Raw genomic sequence first — 15846 nt, forward strand, 5'->3', positions numbered from 1 at the left:
CTGGGGCAGGAAGCAGGAGGAAAAATGAGTTGAGGCATTTGGGTTCTTAATTCTGGGGAAAATAATTTTTTTTTTCAAAATGTCTTCTAATGGTACCATAGAATTAGCGATAAAGAAAATGTTGTTTGGGGGTGCCTGGATGGTGCAGTTGGTTAAGCATCCGACTCTTGATTTGGGCTTGGGTCCTGATCTCAGGGTCAGGAGATTGAGCTCTGTCTTGGGTTCCATGTTCAGCGGAGAGTCTGCTTAACACTCTCATTCCCTCTGCCCCCACCACCCCCTCTCTAAAATAAATAAATCTTTCTTTATTTTTATTTTTATTATTTTAAAAAAATATTTTATTTATTTATTTGACACAGAGAGAGAGAGAGAGAGAGAGAGAGAATGAGCACAAGCAGGGGGAGCAGCAGAGGGAGAGGGAGAAGCAGACTCCCAACTGAGCAGGGAGCTCAATTTGAGACTTGATGCCAGGACCCTGAGATCATGACCTGAGCAGAAAGCAGACGCTTAACTGACTGAGCCACCCTGGCGCCCCATAAATAAATCTTTAAAAAGAAAAGAAAAAAAATGTCTTTTGAAGAGATGGAAAAGCCCTAAGCAGAATCTGAAAAGACCCTTTAAATACTTAGTCATTTAACGTAAAGTTTTGACATAAATGTTTCCTTTGTTTCTGCTTCAGGCCCATCCTTAAGTAAGAGAGGAGAATTAGGGTAGCTGAACTTCTAAATAAAGGTGCCAAGAGAATGGGGCAGTATTTGCAATGGGAAATGCTATGTATCTTTAGGCAGAGGTGGTGGCCCCAGAGGATCATTTTGTTCCATTTCATCTGTCAATGAAATAAACAACCATGACATTCTTTCTACTGATCCTCTCAAAGCCACAAAGCAGCGTGGAGCCTAAACTTGAGCCACTTTGGGGGAAAGCAAGACTAGAAACAAAAGCAGGGGAAACTACTGGGGTGAGGTCTAACTTTTCAGGAATATTCTTCTAGCTTTGCTCCCTACCAACAATAAGGCCTTGAAGGGCTGCCCACACCCTTCTGCTGTTTCTTCTGCCTGTCCATGCCCCCACACCTAGTCTTACACATCATTGGTCTCAGTTTCTGTCTAGGGAGAAGAGGAAGAAAAGGGTTGCAGATGGGGAAGCAGGGGTGAAGGCTGGTGTTAAGAGGGAAGTGTCAAACAGGCAAGGGAAATGCGGGGCACCGCCATCACCACGCCCACCACCTTTATTGGCGAATAACCCCTTCAGTCCCAGTGGCTAATCAGCTAACTACGAAGGACGGGAGGAACTCCAAAGGCGTGGCTTCCACCCCTTACTTCCCAACAAACAGCCTTGAACGGCACTGCCCTCAGCTGGTCAAATCATCGTATTACAACGCAGGTCCTTTGTTTTGGATTTTTGGCCTTCATTTCTTGCTCTCAGGGTTCTTGGTCCTCCAGCGCTGAGAGGAAGTGGATGGGGAAGGTAGAAATCTCTGAAAAGCTGTAACTATAGTGCAACACCTTTGTGGGTTTTCAGCACAAACTCACAATTAGATTCCGAATGAAAACATACCACTCAAATATGGAATAACTATTAAAAAACTGAGATTGATTTATATACTATAATTATGTAAACATCATTCCTGTCATTTTTAGTAAAATCTATGAAATTTGGAACATAAGGCTATCAATATAAATTAAATGAAGTTACTAATCTTAATGAGGTCTGTTGTAAATAAAGGAAATAATTTTAGTTTTACTTCTGGATATAAGATAATTACAATATGTTTATACTACTATGTTATTTCCCTTAGCATTGTTCTTTCGCCATTTATGGTGGAAGGTAATATAGATAGGGAAAATGTCACGATTATATGCATATTTTAATAAATGATTATCAAGTTAATGTCTGTGTAAACTCCCCGGGTCACAGAAGAGAACGCTATCAATATCCCCCAAGGCTCCTGAGGTTTCCCTGTCTGGTTTCAGCCCCATTTCCTCCTCCAAAGAAGAAATCCACAACCTTACTTCTGTGACCACACTTTCCTTGCTTTTCCTCGTGGTTTTATACACAATGCATGCATCTTTATTTTGTTTTATTTTTCAGGAGTTGGGGGAGAGGGAGAGGGTAGACAGAGAGAGAGAATCTTAATAAGGCTCCACGCCCAGCATGGAGCCCGACACAGGGGCTGATCTCACAACCCTGAGATCATGTCCTGAGCAGAGATCAAGAGTTGGACCCTTAACCAAGTAAGCCACCCAGGTGCCCCTATATATGCATTTTTAAATGATACATCAATACTGCCCATTATTTACAATTATATGAATGGAATCATTAAATATGTCCATATTGTTTCTTGCTTCTTTTATTCACTTTCATATTTGTAAGATTTGCTCTTATTATTCTGTGCAGCAGTACCTTGTGCATTTTTGCTGATGAAAAAGTATTCCCTCATATAAATGTGCCACAAATCATTGATCCTGCCCACAAAAGTAGAAATCTGTGTGGTTCCCCTATTTGTAACAAAATGATAGCAAAAATGTTGCTCATAAACCTTTCTGTCTTGCTATTAAAGGGGTATTTTTTTTTTAAAGATTTTTATTTGTTTATTTGACAGACAGAGATTACAAGTAGACAGAGAGGCAGGCAGAGAGAGAGAGAGGGAAGCAGGCTCCCAGCTGAGCAGAGAGCCCGATGCGGGACTCGATCCCAGGACCCTGGGATCATGACCCGAGCTGAAGGCAGCGGCTTAACCCACTAAGCCACCCAGGCGCCTAAAGGGGTATTTGTAATGTATATGTTTAAAAGGATAGTTGAAAGTTAATGAAAACTGTTAGAAAAAAAGCAGCATAAGCTCAAGAAAGGATGAAGGAAGGAATAAAGGTAAAATAAATTAGTGAAAGAGGAAACAAGTATACAAGAGATAGAATTACAAAGGCAGGAGTTGGTTCTTTGGAAAAGACTAAAATTGGTGAAACTCGAAGGAGCTTGGTCAAGGAAACAAGGGAGCGAAGCACCAACATTGGAAAAGAGAGGGTAGAAATAACCACAAAACCAAATGATCCAAATTAAGTTGTGGGACAACGGACATCAAGAATATCCTGGTGTCGGGGTGCCTGGGTGGCTCAGTGGGTTAAAGCCTCTGTGTTCAGCCTGGGTCATGATCCCAGAGTCCTGGGATTGAGCCCCGCATTGGGCTCTCTGCTCAGTGGGGAGCCTGCTTCCCTCTCTCTCTGCCTGCCTCTCTGCCTGCTTGTGATCTCTATCAAATAAAATCTTAAAAAAAAAAAAAAAAAGAATATCCTGGTGTCACGCACGGAGGACAGAACATCACCTGTATAGTATTCCTGCCTGTGTTTAACCTGAAACTAAACAGGAGAAAGCAATCAGACAAATCCAGCCTAAGAAGCTTTCTGAACTCCTGGACCAGATCTTCAAAAGGCAATGTCATGCAAGACCAAAAAAAAAAAAAAAAAAAAAAAAGTCTGGGAAAATACGTTAGTTTAAATACTAAGGAGACTTGACAACTGAAATGCAATGGATGATCTTTACTTGGAAAGATGAGGGTTGTTTTTTTTTTTAAAGATTTTATTTATTTATTTGACAGAGAGAAATCATAAGTAGATGGAGAGGCAGGCAGAGAGAGAGAGAGGAGGAAGCAGGCTCCCTGCCAAGCAGAGAGCCCGATGCGGGACTCGATCCCAGGACCCTGAGATCATGACCTGAGCCGAAGGCAGCGGCTTAACCCACTGAGCCACCCAGGCGCCCCGGAAAGATGAGGGTTTTTTGTTTGAGATCAGGTACAAAGAACAATATTAGGACAATGGGAAAAATTTGAGTGAGAATCTAAACTAGGTATTATATTGTCTCAAAATTAAATTCTCAGAGTGTGATATCTGCATTAAGATTTTGTAGCAGATCACAATTTTTCTTAAGAAATGTATGTTGTGGGGCGCCTGGGTGGCTCAGTGGGTTAAGCCTCTGCCTTCGGCTCAGGTCATTATCTCAGGGTCCTGGGATTGAGCCCCGCATCTGGCTCTCTGCTCGGCAGGGAGCCTGCTTCCCCCTCTCTCTGTCTACTTGTGATCTCTCTCTCTGTCAAATAGATAAATAAAATCTCTTAAAAAAGAATAAAAAAGAAATATATGTTGTGTATTTAGGGACAATAAACCATAATTTCTTCAAGTAACTCAAATGATTCATGAAACATTTAAAACACACAGAGGGGAGGGACAGAAAATGACATAAGTGACAAATAATAATGGGTAAATCCAGGTGAAGGATATCTGAGTGTTCCTTGCAATTTTCTTGCAATTATCTGTAAGAGAGACATTTTCGAAAGTAAAATTTGGGGGCGCCTGGGTGGCTTAGTCGCTAAGCGTCTGCTTTCATCTCAGGTCCTGATCCCAGCGTCCTGGGATCAAGCTCCCCATCAGGCTCCCTGCTCAGCAGGAAGCCTGCTCCTCCCTCTCCACCTGCATGTGTATCCTCTCTCACTGTCAAATAAATAAATAAAATCTTTTTTAAAAAAAGTAAAATTTGAGGAAAAAGAAGATATTAAATGCCATTTTATGTCTATTAGTTTGCAAACTCAGAAAAAGGTAACCAATATCTAGAAAAAAATAACTTGCCAAAAGTCACTCAAAAAGGAATAGCCAACCTGAATTGTTCTATAGCCATACAGAAATATATCACTAGTTAAAAAGCTTAAGAAAAAAAAAAAAAATCCAGGTTCAGGGCGCCTGGATAGCTCAGTTGTTAGGCATCTGCCTTCAACTCAGGTCATGTGGGATCAAGCCCCGAGTCGGGCTTCCTGCTTAGCGGGTAGCTGCTTCTCCCTCTCCCTCTGCCCTTGCTTGTGTTCCCTCTCTCGTGGTCTCTTTCTCTCTAGCAATTAAATAAATAAAAATGTTTTAAAAAAAATCCAGGCTCCTCCATTGACTTTGGACAAATACTTTAAGCAAAAACTTTTTGTTTTTTTGGCAGAAACATTTTTAATGTGACATGAATTCATAAAAAAACGGGAAAACGAAGGACACTCTGCAAAACACTTGGAGGATACAATAACCTGGATACTAAATCCTGTCAAGGACAAGTTGAGAAAGGAAAATGACTGATCAGTCACACACTCATGATAAAGAAGCAAGAATCAGTAACAGAATATTAGCAAACTGAATTCTACAGGATATAAGAAGGAAACCAGAAGGCGCTATGATGAAACTGGATCCATCCCAGACACACAAACTTGATTTAACTTCAGAAAATAAATTGCTACAATATTCCACATTCACAAATTATAGGAGATCATTGTGAACCTCAAATTCAGAAAAATAATTGGTAGGGTACAGTATCTGTTCGTAATGTATTTTTCACAATTTTTTAAAAGTTCAAGATTATTTTTTTTTAATTAGAGGATTTTTAACTTCTGAGTCTTTTGAGAAAGCAAAATTAATGCAACACAAACCAGAAGATCTAATTAATAAATTTAACAACAAGCCGAAGTAATTTTGTTACATGAAGTAACCCATTTATTATAGGCTAGCAGTGTCTCAAATGCGGGAGCTTCTTCTGCTCTTTCAACTACTTCAGCCTTATGATGGCCAACTTTACTGTGACTGCAGAAGTGGTATTGTACGTCCAGGCAACACCAGCAACAGTTTTCACTCAGGAGCCACAGTGCCAGATCCCCACAGCTCGTCTTCTCATCTTGGTTTTGCCACAAAAGGAGCAAGTGTACTTAGCATACTGCTTTATTTCAATCTTCAGCATTTTCCTGAGGGAGGCACCATAAGAGGTTCCATATTTACCCACAGTTCCAACCTTCTTGGTGCATTTAGCCATGTTGCCGCAAACTAGGTCTGAGCCCAGGGAGCAAAATTCAAGATTATGGAGATAGAATTTGCGTTAAGGTCTATGAGTCCTTCCAAACTCATACTGTTAGGGAACCACAACCACAGACTACAAAATTTTCATCACCCGCCAAACCCAAAGTGCTCTGAGAGGCAAACCCCTTCTCTCAACCCCAGACACTGGCAACCACTGATCTGTTGTCTGTCCCTATGGTTTGGACTTTGTAAGAATGTCACAAGAATGGAATCTTATGGTATGCAGACTTTGCACTTGTCCTTCAAGAAAGGGACCCACACATATGGCAAGTCTGGAGGTGCCATGTACCATTCCTCACCTGGGTAGTAGCTACATGGCTTGATCACTTCCTATCCATTTGTCAAATTGTAGGCTTTCCACAATCATGTATACATATGGTGTAACATAAAAATAATTAATCCTTACCTTCCGGTAACTTATCCTATCTTTGTGAAGGTTATTTATTAAATAGCGATTGTTTTCCTTTAAAAGAAAGTGGAAAAGTCAGGACAGCAGTCACCTCAAGAAAACTGGGGAGACAAGTGACTGGCATGGGGAAAAGGAGGGTTTCAACTTACTGTCAAAATTTCGCTAAATCTGAGCGGTAGTTACTAGGATTCCAAGTGACAAGAGCCCAGGGCCACTGAGCACCCTCTAGTGATGCTGATGGTGCCCACAGGGATTATGCAGGTAACAGGTCACATGACCACCCTGACACCCACAATGTGCGGGCGAGCCAAACCCCAGCGAACACGGGAAAGAGTCTTCCCACCTTAAGGTCAGTTGAGTAGCACGCCGAATGTAGCTGAGTAGCACCCCACCGCTGCCATGCAAGGTAACATATGAGCCGATTCCAGGAATTAGGACGTGGACATCTCTGGGGACCATGCCTGTGCCCACCACGCCCAGCGCTGTCTCTGGTGCACACCCCCTCCTGCCCTCCTTGGGTGTGCCCATCCCCCTCAAGCGTTGGCAGAGAAAGGGTGGCCAGTGGTGCTGGTGTCAGAGGAGGTGGAGAGGGAGTCATCTGCCGGGGGCCTGGGCAGGCAGCCGAACGAGAACGAGGCCGGACGGGGCCTAGGGCTCCCCAGGCCAATCGCCACCGCCTCCCTGGCTGCAGTGGAAACCGAAAGGGGCACTAAATAAAGGCAGGGGACCCACCTCCTCCTTTCCCTTGGGGCCCACACGTACGCCCTTAGTCTGTGCCTCACCATCTGCCACTCGCTTCCCCCTGGGATGGGAAGGTGCCGAGCCACAGCCTGTGATGCATGTGTTTACAGCAACAGGACTGCGGGCCACGCGGTCTGAATAGGGAACAGAGCTCGTGTGCTCAGACGTTAGAAGGGAGGCTGGCAAAACTAGTCAGCCAGGACTGTGACCAGACCATCCTCGGCCCACTCTCCCCTTCCTGGCGCTGGCCACCATGGCTCTGTGCCCCCGGGGGCGCTGTGGGTGCTGGACGTCTCCCCACTCACACCTTGACCGCGCCAAGGCCCACGGACACCCCAGCCAGAAGGTCTCTCCCAAACACATCCCCGCAGACGACAGCGCACCGTGTTACCCCGCCAAGAGAGAACCACAGGGTCCGGGTGAAGGCCGGAGCCCCGCAACCAGGCCCACCTTCTCAAGCGAGGGGTTTGGAAGGACAGGACCGAGTCCCACGGACGTGCCTCCCCAGGCTGAGGTCTGTGCTTGTCCCACCCGGTGGGGGATGGTCTGGCCACCTGAGTTGGTGGCACAGACCTGCCAGGGAAGGCAGGCTGAGAAGAGGACGCAAGGGGGGAACCAAGTCGGCCCAGTCTTCCCCACGGGGAAGCCAGTCTCTACTTCCCAGCCTCACTGTGCCCATCCTGCCCTTGTCCCCGTTAGCTCCTGGCAGAGCAGTCTCCGGAGCGAGCTCCCTGCTGCTAAGATGAGGCCCGCCCCGGCCACTCCGAGGTAGCCTTCCCTCCCACTGCCCTTCCTTCAACACACCCAGGAGGGCTCAGACCTCAGAGGATCAGAGCCGGATCCTCAGCCTCCTCTGGGAGCCCGTGACCCTGAGCGTCCCCGCACCCCGTCCGGGAGCTCTGGGGACTTCCACGTCATTTCCCTCCAGCTATACCCATTTAACGGCACCCCCTGAAAGGTAGGGCCGCCCCTTGCTTCCGCTCGTTCAATCCCTTGTAGGCCCTTGACCACAGTCTCCTCTCCCTTAACACCCTGAATCACCTCGCTCTCCCTCCACGGACATTATCTTATCCCCGATTAGTTTTATTCTCTCTCTCTCTCTCTCTCTCTCTCTCACACACACACACACACACACACACACACACACCAATACACACACCAACCATGACCCTCGAACCTCCCAGCCTGCTTTCTGTGCCCGAAACACCCGGGCTCTCAGGAAGGGTGTCTGGTCTGGCAGAGGCGACCCTCACCTCACTCAGACCCAGATCTGACCCTGAGTCTCAGGCCACACAGCCCTGGGCCCCGGCTGAAGGAAGGAAGCCATCCCCGCCCATCAGCGAGGGCGACATGGAACACGGAGTCTGGACTAAATCTCCTGTGACCTGAAGGAGCAGTCGGGGAGCCTGAGCGGGGACACGGAAATAGCGCCTCCAGAAAAATCTGGGTCATGGTGGAGGTCAAACAGCATTGGAAGAGGACTACGCGGGCACATCGAGACCCGTCACGCACCCACCCTTGCCATGGAAGGGGATGGCCACTTTGCAACCAAGGGGCCGGAGACGACCACGCTGGAGGAGGGGGTGAGGTGATTTGGACAGGAGGGAAGGGAGAGCTCCGGTGGCTAGCCCATCCGTTTCTGGCTGCTGGCGGGCCCTTTGCCCCTGGTCGGCCCAGAGCCCCCACAAGCCTCATTGCGCCCACCTCCAGCCCAGAGACGAACCTGTGCTTTTCTGCCCGGTTCCCTGACCTTCCTGTACGGGTTCCCTGTACATGCTCAACAACCTCACTGGGCTGTGACTTCTGCCTCCAACCTGCCACTGAACCCAAGGAGGGAGAAGTGACAGGGTTGGAAACCCAGCCTCAAGGCCCAGGGCTAAAGAGGAGAGGGGAAGGTGCACCAGTTCCCGCGCCAGTGGTCCTCGGGCGCGGTGGCACCAGAGGGAGGGAAGGACTCCGCAGAGGGCGCTGGGCCCAGGAAGGGCCAAGAGGAGCTCAGCTGTGCTTTCTAATGCCTGTTGAAGCACAGGGGCAGGGAGGGCCAGCGAGGGAAAGCCACAAGCCACGGGAGTGATCAAGGACGCTCAGACAGCAGAGCAGGGAGGCTGGGAGGAGCAGGACAGCAATCCCAAGGAGGGAAGGGAAGGGGGGCTGCTGCGGCTCTGGCAGGGGTCCTGAGTTCCTGCTGAAGGGGGAGGGGGAGGGGGCAGGGGATGAACGGGAAGCACCCCCCCAGACTCAAAAAGAGAGGGACATGAGGGAAGAACCTGAAGGGGACCTGCGGGGGAAAGGGAGCAAATGCTCAGGTGGCCAGACAGAGCCCACGCAGACCCCAGAGGGGGCACCCAGCACCCAGCACCCAGCACAGGCCCACCCACTCTCCCCACAAGGAGAAGGCCTACCACAGGACCCAGGAGGTCCTGTTCAGGCAAAGGCTGGGGCAGGGAGCAGCTCCCTGCCCCGCCCCTCCCCTCCCCTCTCCCACCCCTCCCCACTGCCGGGCCCAGCCCCCTCACCCCACAGAGAGGGCAGACCACAGACCTGAGAGGTACTTTAATTTGAAACTGCTGTGAATGGGGCTGGGGAGGGGGCAAAAGAACAGGGAGAGGAAGTCTTGGCCGAGGTCGAACAGGAGGGAAGCGGCTTGGCCACAGCTCCCTGGCTCCAAAGGCACCAGATGCTCCTCCTGCGCAGAGATGCTGGGCTCAACCTGTCCGACAGAGCAGGCTCAGGGAGGAGCAGCAAGCCAGGGCCAGCCCCCGCCCTGCTGCACGGGCCACCGCCACGGTGCAAAGGGGAATGGAGTGTGTAACACTCACTTCAAAGGCTCTGGAACTTGTCAGTCAGGGACCGCATGGCCGCTGAAACAGAGACAGGCGTAAGCAGACCCTCCAGACGTGGGGAGAGAGGAGCCCGTCCCCCTGTCCCCGTGGGGAACCGCCTAGCCCTGCAACCTGAAACCCCCTCCAGCCCCTATCCCAGGAGTGCAGGCCTGACTCACTCAACCACCACCTCCATTCACTATGGACACATCCTCTAAAGGAACGCGATGTGCAGGTACTTCTCCAGCTTTGGGGCACATCCGACTCGGTCAGACTCGGACACACACACACACACACACACACACACACACACGTCTTGCAAGCCATACCAAAGAACTGTTAAAGGGAAAATCAAGGCAGCATCTGCAAACGTCCTAAAGGAGGGAGACCTGTGCGACCTGTTCCCGCCGGCAGAGCGGCCACGCAGGAGAGGCACGACTGAACCGCCTGTGCGCACACCTAGCTGCACACGCACTGTAGGCTCCCGGGTCAGGCCTGCCAGGGTCTCCTCCTCACAGGAACGATGGTCCCTGGGAGGCCGCCTGCACCTGCAGCCCATCTCGGGTCCTGCCCTGGGGAACCCCACCCCACCCCGCAGCCTGCCTCTGCCCCAGCCCGGCCCCAGCCAGAGGTTCCTCATACCAAGCTGCTCTTTGAGATCGTCTATTTCTCTCTGTAGCACGAGACACTAGGCCGGCAGACAGCAGACACAGAGAGAGAAACCATTAGTATCCTCTGGCTTCCTCTCTCCTCCACCTCCCCCTCTCCCGCGGGTACTACATCCCCAGGCCCAGTGGCTAGACCCCCAGAGGCTCCTCAGTGGAAAGGCGGTACCTTCCCTCTGTGGCGAGCAGATCGGGGTGGGCGGGCGGGGGCACCCAGGTCAGTCTAGCCTGGACCCGGATCCCACCCTCTAGTTTGGGCCTGCCTTTCTAGGAGCCACAGGAAGCATTACCCGAGGACAGTCCTGTGCGCCAGCTGGCGGCGGCTGCTGCCTCTCTGGCCTTGGGGGCTGGTCAAGTGGCTCCTGGTCACCTGAGAGGGAAAGAACATCCAGTCCAGCTTCCAAGGCCCCCAGGGAGGTGCAAAGGGCCTCAGCGGGGTCCAACGTGAGGCAGCACCACCCTCTGCTGGCAACCAGTGGCCCCTGCTCCGCCAGCGGCTCCAACCTTCTCTCTGGACCCATACCCCCTGTCCCCCAGGGGCAGCCAGCCCATCCTTGAGGGTGGGCCCCAGGGACCGTGGCTCTGGCTCGGACTCTCCCAGAGCAGCATCGACAGCCAGCCCCTGGCAGGAGCAACGCGCCCAAACAGGACTCCAGAAGAAAGGCTCCGTGCTGCTGAAAGGCTGGCTGTGTCCGGGGCTGCAGTTTGGGGCACTGCCACGCATCACCCCTGCTGCACAAACCCCACGTGGGGGAGGACGCGGCTTAAGGTCGATCCTGTCCACATCCCACATCCTGTGCGAGAAGCTGCCCGGGGAGGCGGGGCGCAGAACTCAGCCCCCAACAGAGCCAGAGCCAGAGGTTCCCCTCCTCCTCCCCTCTCCCCCGCACTCCTCTGACACCCACAAGACTCACCGGAGGGTGCAGGCCCTCTGGGCAGGACGTCTCCCTGGCTCGGAGCCAAGGGTTCCGAGCTTCCTGGGACTTGGGGGGCTCTGGCCTGAAGGTCGCCAGTGCTGCATTCTCCACGATGCATGCACAAACAAGATGGTCCTGGCCTCTGTTTTGGAAGCTAAAAGAAAAATTTCTCACCCATCTGGCCTTGGGATGTGTGTGTGTGTGTGTGTGTGTGTGTGTGTGTGTGTGTGTAGGTGTACCCACGTGTGTATAAGAGCTGAGGTGAGGCAGGGAATGGGCAAGGGAACTCAGAGCCCGATCTGGCTGGCACCTTCTCCCTCAATCAGACCCAGGCCAGGAGGCAGGGCTGAGCCAGGGAGACGAGTAGGCCACTGACAAAGCCCAGGCAGCTAAAGCCTGAAGGGTCCATGGTCCAAACTTTGAAGGGGTTCCTGGCTTCCAATCAGCTACCAGTCCTCCCTTCATCCAGACCCCTCTCTGGGGGAAGGAGGCAGGAAACGTGCCAAGGGTTCAGAACGGTGCCGGGCTCACACGCAGTGCTACCCCAGGTTAATACCTGCCCCCGTGAAAACGACCGACGAGCCGATCTGCCACCCCAGTGATCCCAATGACCCAGGGGCACCCACGGCAACCCCTGAAGTAGGGACAGAGGCAGCATGGGTAAAGAACTGGGCAGAGCCGGAGGGGCAGGGGGAGAGGAAGGGCACCCAGAGAGAAGGAGCATGGCCTACTCACCTGGCCCTTTGGGAATGCGTCTCTGCTTGAGTCAGTGCCTTCTCCTGCCGACGCCACCACCTCCGCCTCCCGAGTCCTCCTGGCCACCGATTTCTTCCCGGCCCCCGTGTGCTTGGGCTGTTTGATTCCCCAAGGGCCCACGGAATGCTTCTTGGACTTGCCAAGCAGCGGGACACCAGAGATTGGGGGGAAGGTGGCCGGTTCCAGGGGAGCTGCCGAGACTCTCTGCCCCCAGGAAGGAAAGCTTTTCCCCGAGGTGACTCTTGAGGGGCCCCCTAGGGATTTCTTCTCCTGGGTCACCTTCCTCCTAGAGGTGGCCCGGGGCAAGCCGCCTGCAGCAGCAGCAGCAGTCGCAGCAACAGCAGTAGCTCCCCGGTAGGTGGGCCTGCTCTCCCCCTTCCCCCAGACCACGCTCTGCATTTTCTTGGAGGAGGGCATGTCCAGCTCTCCGATGGCCTGCCTCTCCACAACCGAAGTGAATCCTCGGGGAGCCGAGGTCAGGAAAGGGCCCGGCACGTGCAGGAAATTCTCCCTGATGCGGAAATTCGAGTGTCTGGGTGTGTCCCCGGGATCCTCGGGGCTGCTGGGCTTGGCCTGGCCTCCTTCTTTGGAGTAAATGCTCACCCTCATCAGCTGTATCTCCCCGAACTCATCGGAGGACTCAGGGTCGGAAGGCAGCGGGGCGCCCAGGCCTTCGGCGGTGGCGGCGGTGGCGGCGGAGGGCCGCTGGTGATCCGCCCTGGCATTCGCCCTGCTCTTAGCGCCTCTTCTCGGGTTCCCCCAGGCTCGGCTGCCCTCGGGCCCAGCCACGCGCAGCCCGGCGGCGGCGGAAGGCGGCTGCGACTCCACGCGGCCCAGAACGAGCACGCCTCGCCCACTGGGCCCCGCGTCGAGGCCCGCCCAACCGCCCGACGCTTCGGCTGCGCAGCTCTCGGGGGACGGGTTTCTCCGCAGGCCCAGGGCGTCGCGGTCTGTCAGCTGCTGCACGATGTCTGCCGCGGACTCGTCAGCCAGGTGGGCCGCGTAGTCCGGGGCGTCCCCCTTGTCGTCGGCCGGGGAGCCGGGGCGGCCTTCGCGGCCCCACAGCACCGGCCCTCTCGCTTCCAGCACTTCCCGCTCGGACTCGAAGCCCTCGGCGTCTGCGAACCCGCCCTCGCCCTCGCCGCTCCGCGGCGGGCCCACATCCAGACCTACTCCCGGGGCTCGCGGGGCCCACGGGGCCCCGGGGCCGGAGGGGCGGACGCCGGCCTGCTCCCCGCCCTCGGGGCCGAAACCCGCTCCCCAGACAGACCCCTCATTCGGAGTGCTCATGCCGGTGACGCCGCGCAGCCGGGCTTTGAAGGAGACGGCCGCCCTGGTCCCGGCGTGACGGGTGAGAGGCGAGGGCGCCGGAGGGGCGGCGGGAGTCGCTCGGCGTCCGGACGACGCGGGCCCTCACCACAGGCTCCACGCCACGCGGCGTGGCGTTGAACCGCTCGAGATCGCCTCAAACAACGTGCGGCTTGCGCGCGCCTCCGGCGGGACTGCGGCGGCTTCCTCATTGGTCCGCCCCCCACCAACCAGTGCGCCCCTTGTTGGCCCGCCCCTCGAGGCCCTAACCAATGGGGTCGAGCGCCGTTGGTTCGCCCTGCAGCGGGTGGGAGCTGGGTGTCCGTGAGTCCTGTCGTTGCTTCGGGCTGTTCTGGTCCCGCCTCCCTTGCCCAGAACCTGCTTTCCACTTAGAGTCACCGCTCTGAGCTTCCGTCTCTCCATCCACCGAGTCGGGGGGCGGCGGCACCTGTCTCCCGGGTCTTGGGGACGAAAGGTCGGGACGGAGGTGAGGCACGGAGCGCACAGAGGATTCGCCGGCCTGTTTCCCACAGTGGCACTTAGGACCCGATGGGAAACTGGGCACGGGAAGCCCGCAGTCACCGATCAGGGGAAGGGGGGGGGGGGGCGGGAGGCGGGCATACTTTCCCTGCGAAGGGCCCGAGAGCAAACGATGTCATATTTACGCGCCTTTCAGTCTTTGTCGCAATCACTTGACCACGATGGACCATCAAGTTGGTCCGTGACTCTCTGCTCCGGGAACTGTATTGGCAGGCAGGTCTGGTGCACAGGCCGGGCTTTGCCCCCCTCCTGCCGGCCCCTCCTCCTCCTCTCCGAGGCGGTTCAAAAAAAGAGAGAATCCCAGCCGCCAGTGCAGGCACCAAAAGCTGCTCACCATCAATCACCATTGCCGGAGGTGTGAACTAAAACCTCGAATCGGTGTTCAGAATCTGGACTTGGGACGATCAAAAGAGCTGAACCATTCCAAGGGTGGCAGTGGTTGTGAGCAAAGCGGTGCTTTTGCCCTCTGGGTGGGGGTGGGGGCCCAGGGCAGCCTTTTGGGAGGTATTTGGCAGAATCGATGCAAAGCAACTTATACAATAGGTGCCACATGCCCGGCGCTCACGTAAGCACTGTAGTTAACTAGTCACGCGCCCACAAGACAGGCGTAGGGTTGAGGTACCCTCGGTTACCGCCCTCTTACAGGGGAGGAAACGGGCACTGAGAGGTTGAGCCACTCGCCCAAGGTCATCAGGATTGCTGGGATCCCTGGCAGGATCAAAAGCACGCAGTCTGGAGGCAGAGTGCTCGCTTTGAGTGGAAAACCGTAAAGCGGAGAACACCCACATTCCCTAACTACCATCCAGAAAATCTGCTGCCGGTGCTGCTTCTGGAGACTCGCTCATTCCCGCAGTGGGTAAGGAAGGGCACGTGCGCTAGGACGTTGGTGATGAGAAAAACTGGGAACACTCCAAGTTCCCAGCAGTGCGGAGAGGGATGCAAGCAACGGGAAGTGTGCATCCCGAGGATGGGAAAGGCGGCAGTCAGAAGGAACGCGAGAGGCCACGTTTACAGGTTTCAAAGCACCCTCGTGACTGAATAGAGCAATTTGGAGGTCAGTGGAGCTGGACACACATTGGCAAATAATGAAATGAATTGAAAACCACCAACCACTCCTATATTGAGACTAGGTAGAGGTGTAGGTACAAGAATGTCGAGAGGTCTGGAGCAAGGTACAGCTAAGTAGGCCTAACAGTGGTGGTGGCGGTGGGGGTGGGGCGCCAGTGGTCTCAGATTTTCCTGACACTACAGGTTCCCAGCTTCTCTGAGCTGAGCAGTCATGACATCTGGGGACTGGTCCCTCTCTCCCTTGGCTTCTGTGAGGTCCCGGCCCATTAGAATTTCCCTTGCTTGCCACCCAACCCCTACTCCAAGGGCCCTCCCTTCCTTCCATGCTTCTCCTTCCTCTTTCCCATTCATACTCTTCTGTCTGCCCCTTGCTTCTCTCCTTCCCGCATCCTACTCTGGCTGATCCCCAGGAGAGGCCTGGGGTGCCTGAACACTTCTCGTCTGTGTGAGCTCCGAGGCCCAGTGTCATGTCACTGGGTCTGCACCCGAGAAGCCTACCGTGCTGGAGAACATCACAGAGCAGGGGAGACTGGGCACACTCTAACTCTGCGATGAGCCTCCTCCTCCAGCGTGCCCCCGCCCCCCACCGCTGTCCCTGCCTGTGTGTGGAAAACGCCCTCTCCCACTTCTCCCACTGACTCTTAAAGTCATGGTGCTGTTTCAGACATGCTTAAATTGGTCACGGAGGATACAGTAGCATCTCTTCTCCCCACCGCCCTCCTAGGGAACATTGCCGTTGGAGCCAGTGGA

General features: G+C 53.8%; 1 protein-coding gene and 1 pseudogene across 1 annotated transcript; both read right to left on the bottom strand.

Moving 5' to 3' along the window:
- Nucleotides 1–5523: 5523 nt before the first annotated feature.
- LOC131820979 (large ribosomal subunit protein eL43-like) lies at nt 5524–5901 on the bottom strand (annotated as a pseudogene).
- Nucleotides 5902–9590: 3689 nt separating this feature from the next.
- Nucleotides 9591–13742, bottom strand: LOC131821645 (uncharacterized protein CXorf49 homolog). The gene is made up of 6 exons (XM_059157891.1): nt 12160–13742; nt 11422–11578; nt 10798–10877; nt 10485–10530; nt 9840–9881; nt 9591–9730 (listed from the first exon to the last, which is right to left on the bottom strand). Exons 1-5 carry the CDS (start codon nt 13468–13470, stop codon nt 9841–9843), a joined length of 1635 nt encoding a protein of 544 aa, XP_059013874.1. The 5' UTR covers nt 13471–13742; the 3' UTR covers nt 9591–9730; nt 9840.
- Nucleotides 13743–15846: the final 2104 nt, after the last annotated feature.

The sequence above is a fragment of the Mustela lutreola genome, chromosome X (genome assembly GCF_030435805.1).
Source record: "Mustela lutreola isolate mMusLut2 chromosome X, mMusLut2.pri, whole genome shotgun sequence".
Taxonomy (NCBI): Eukaryota; Metazoa; Chordata; class Mammalia; order Carnivora; family Mustelidae; genus Mustela; species Mustela lutreola.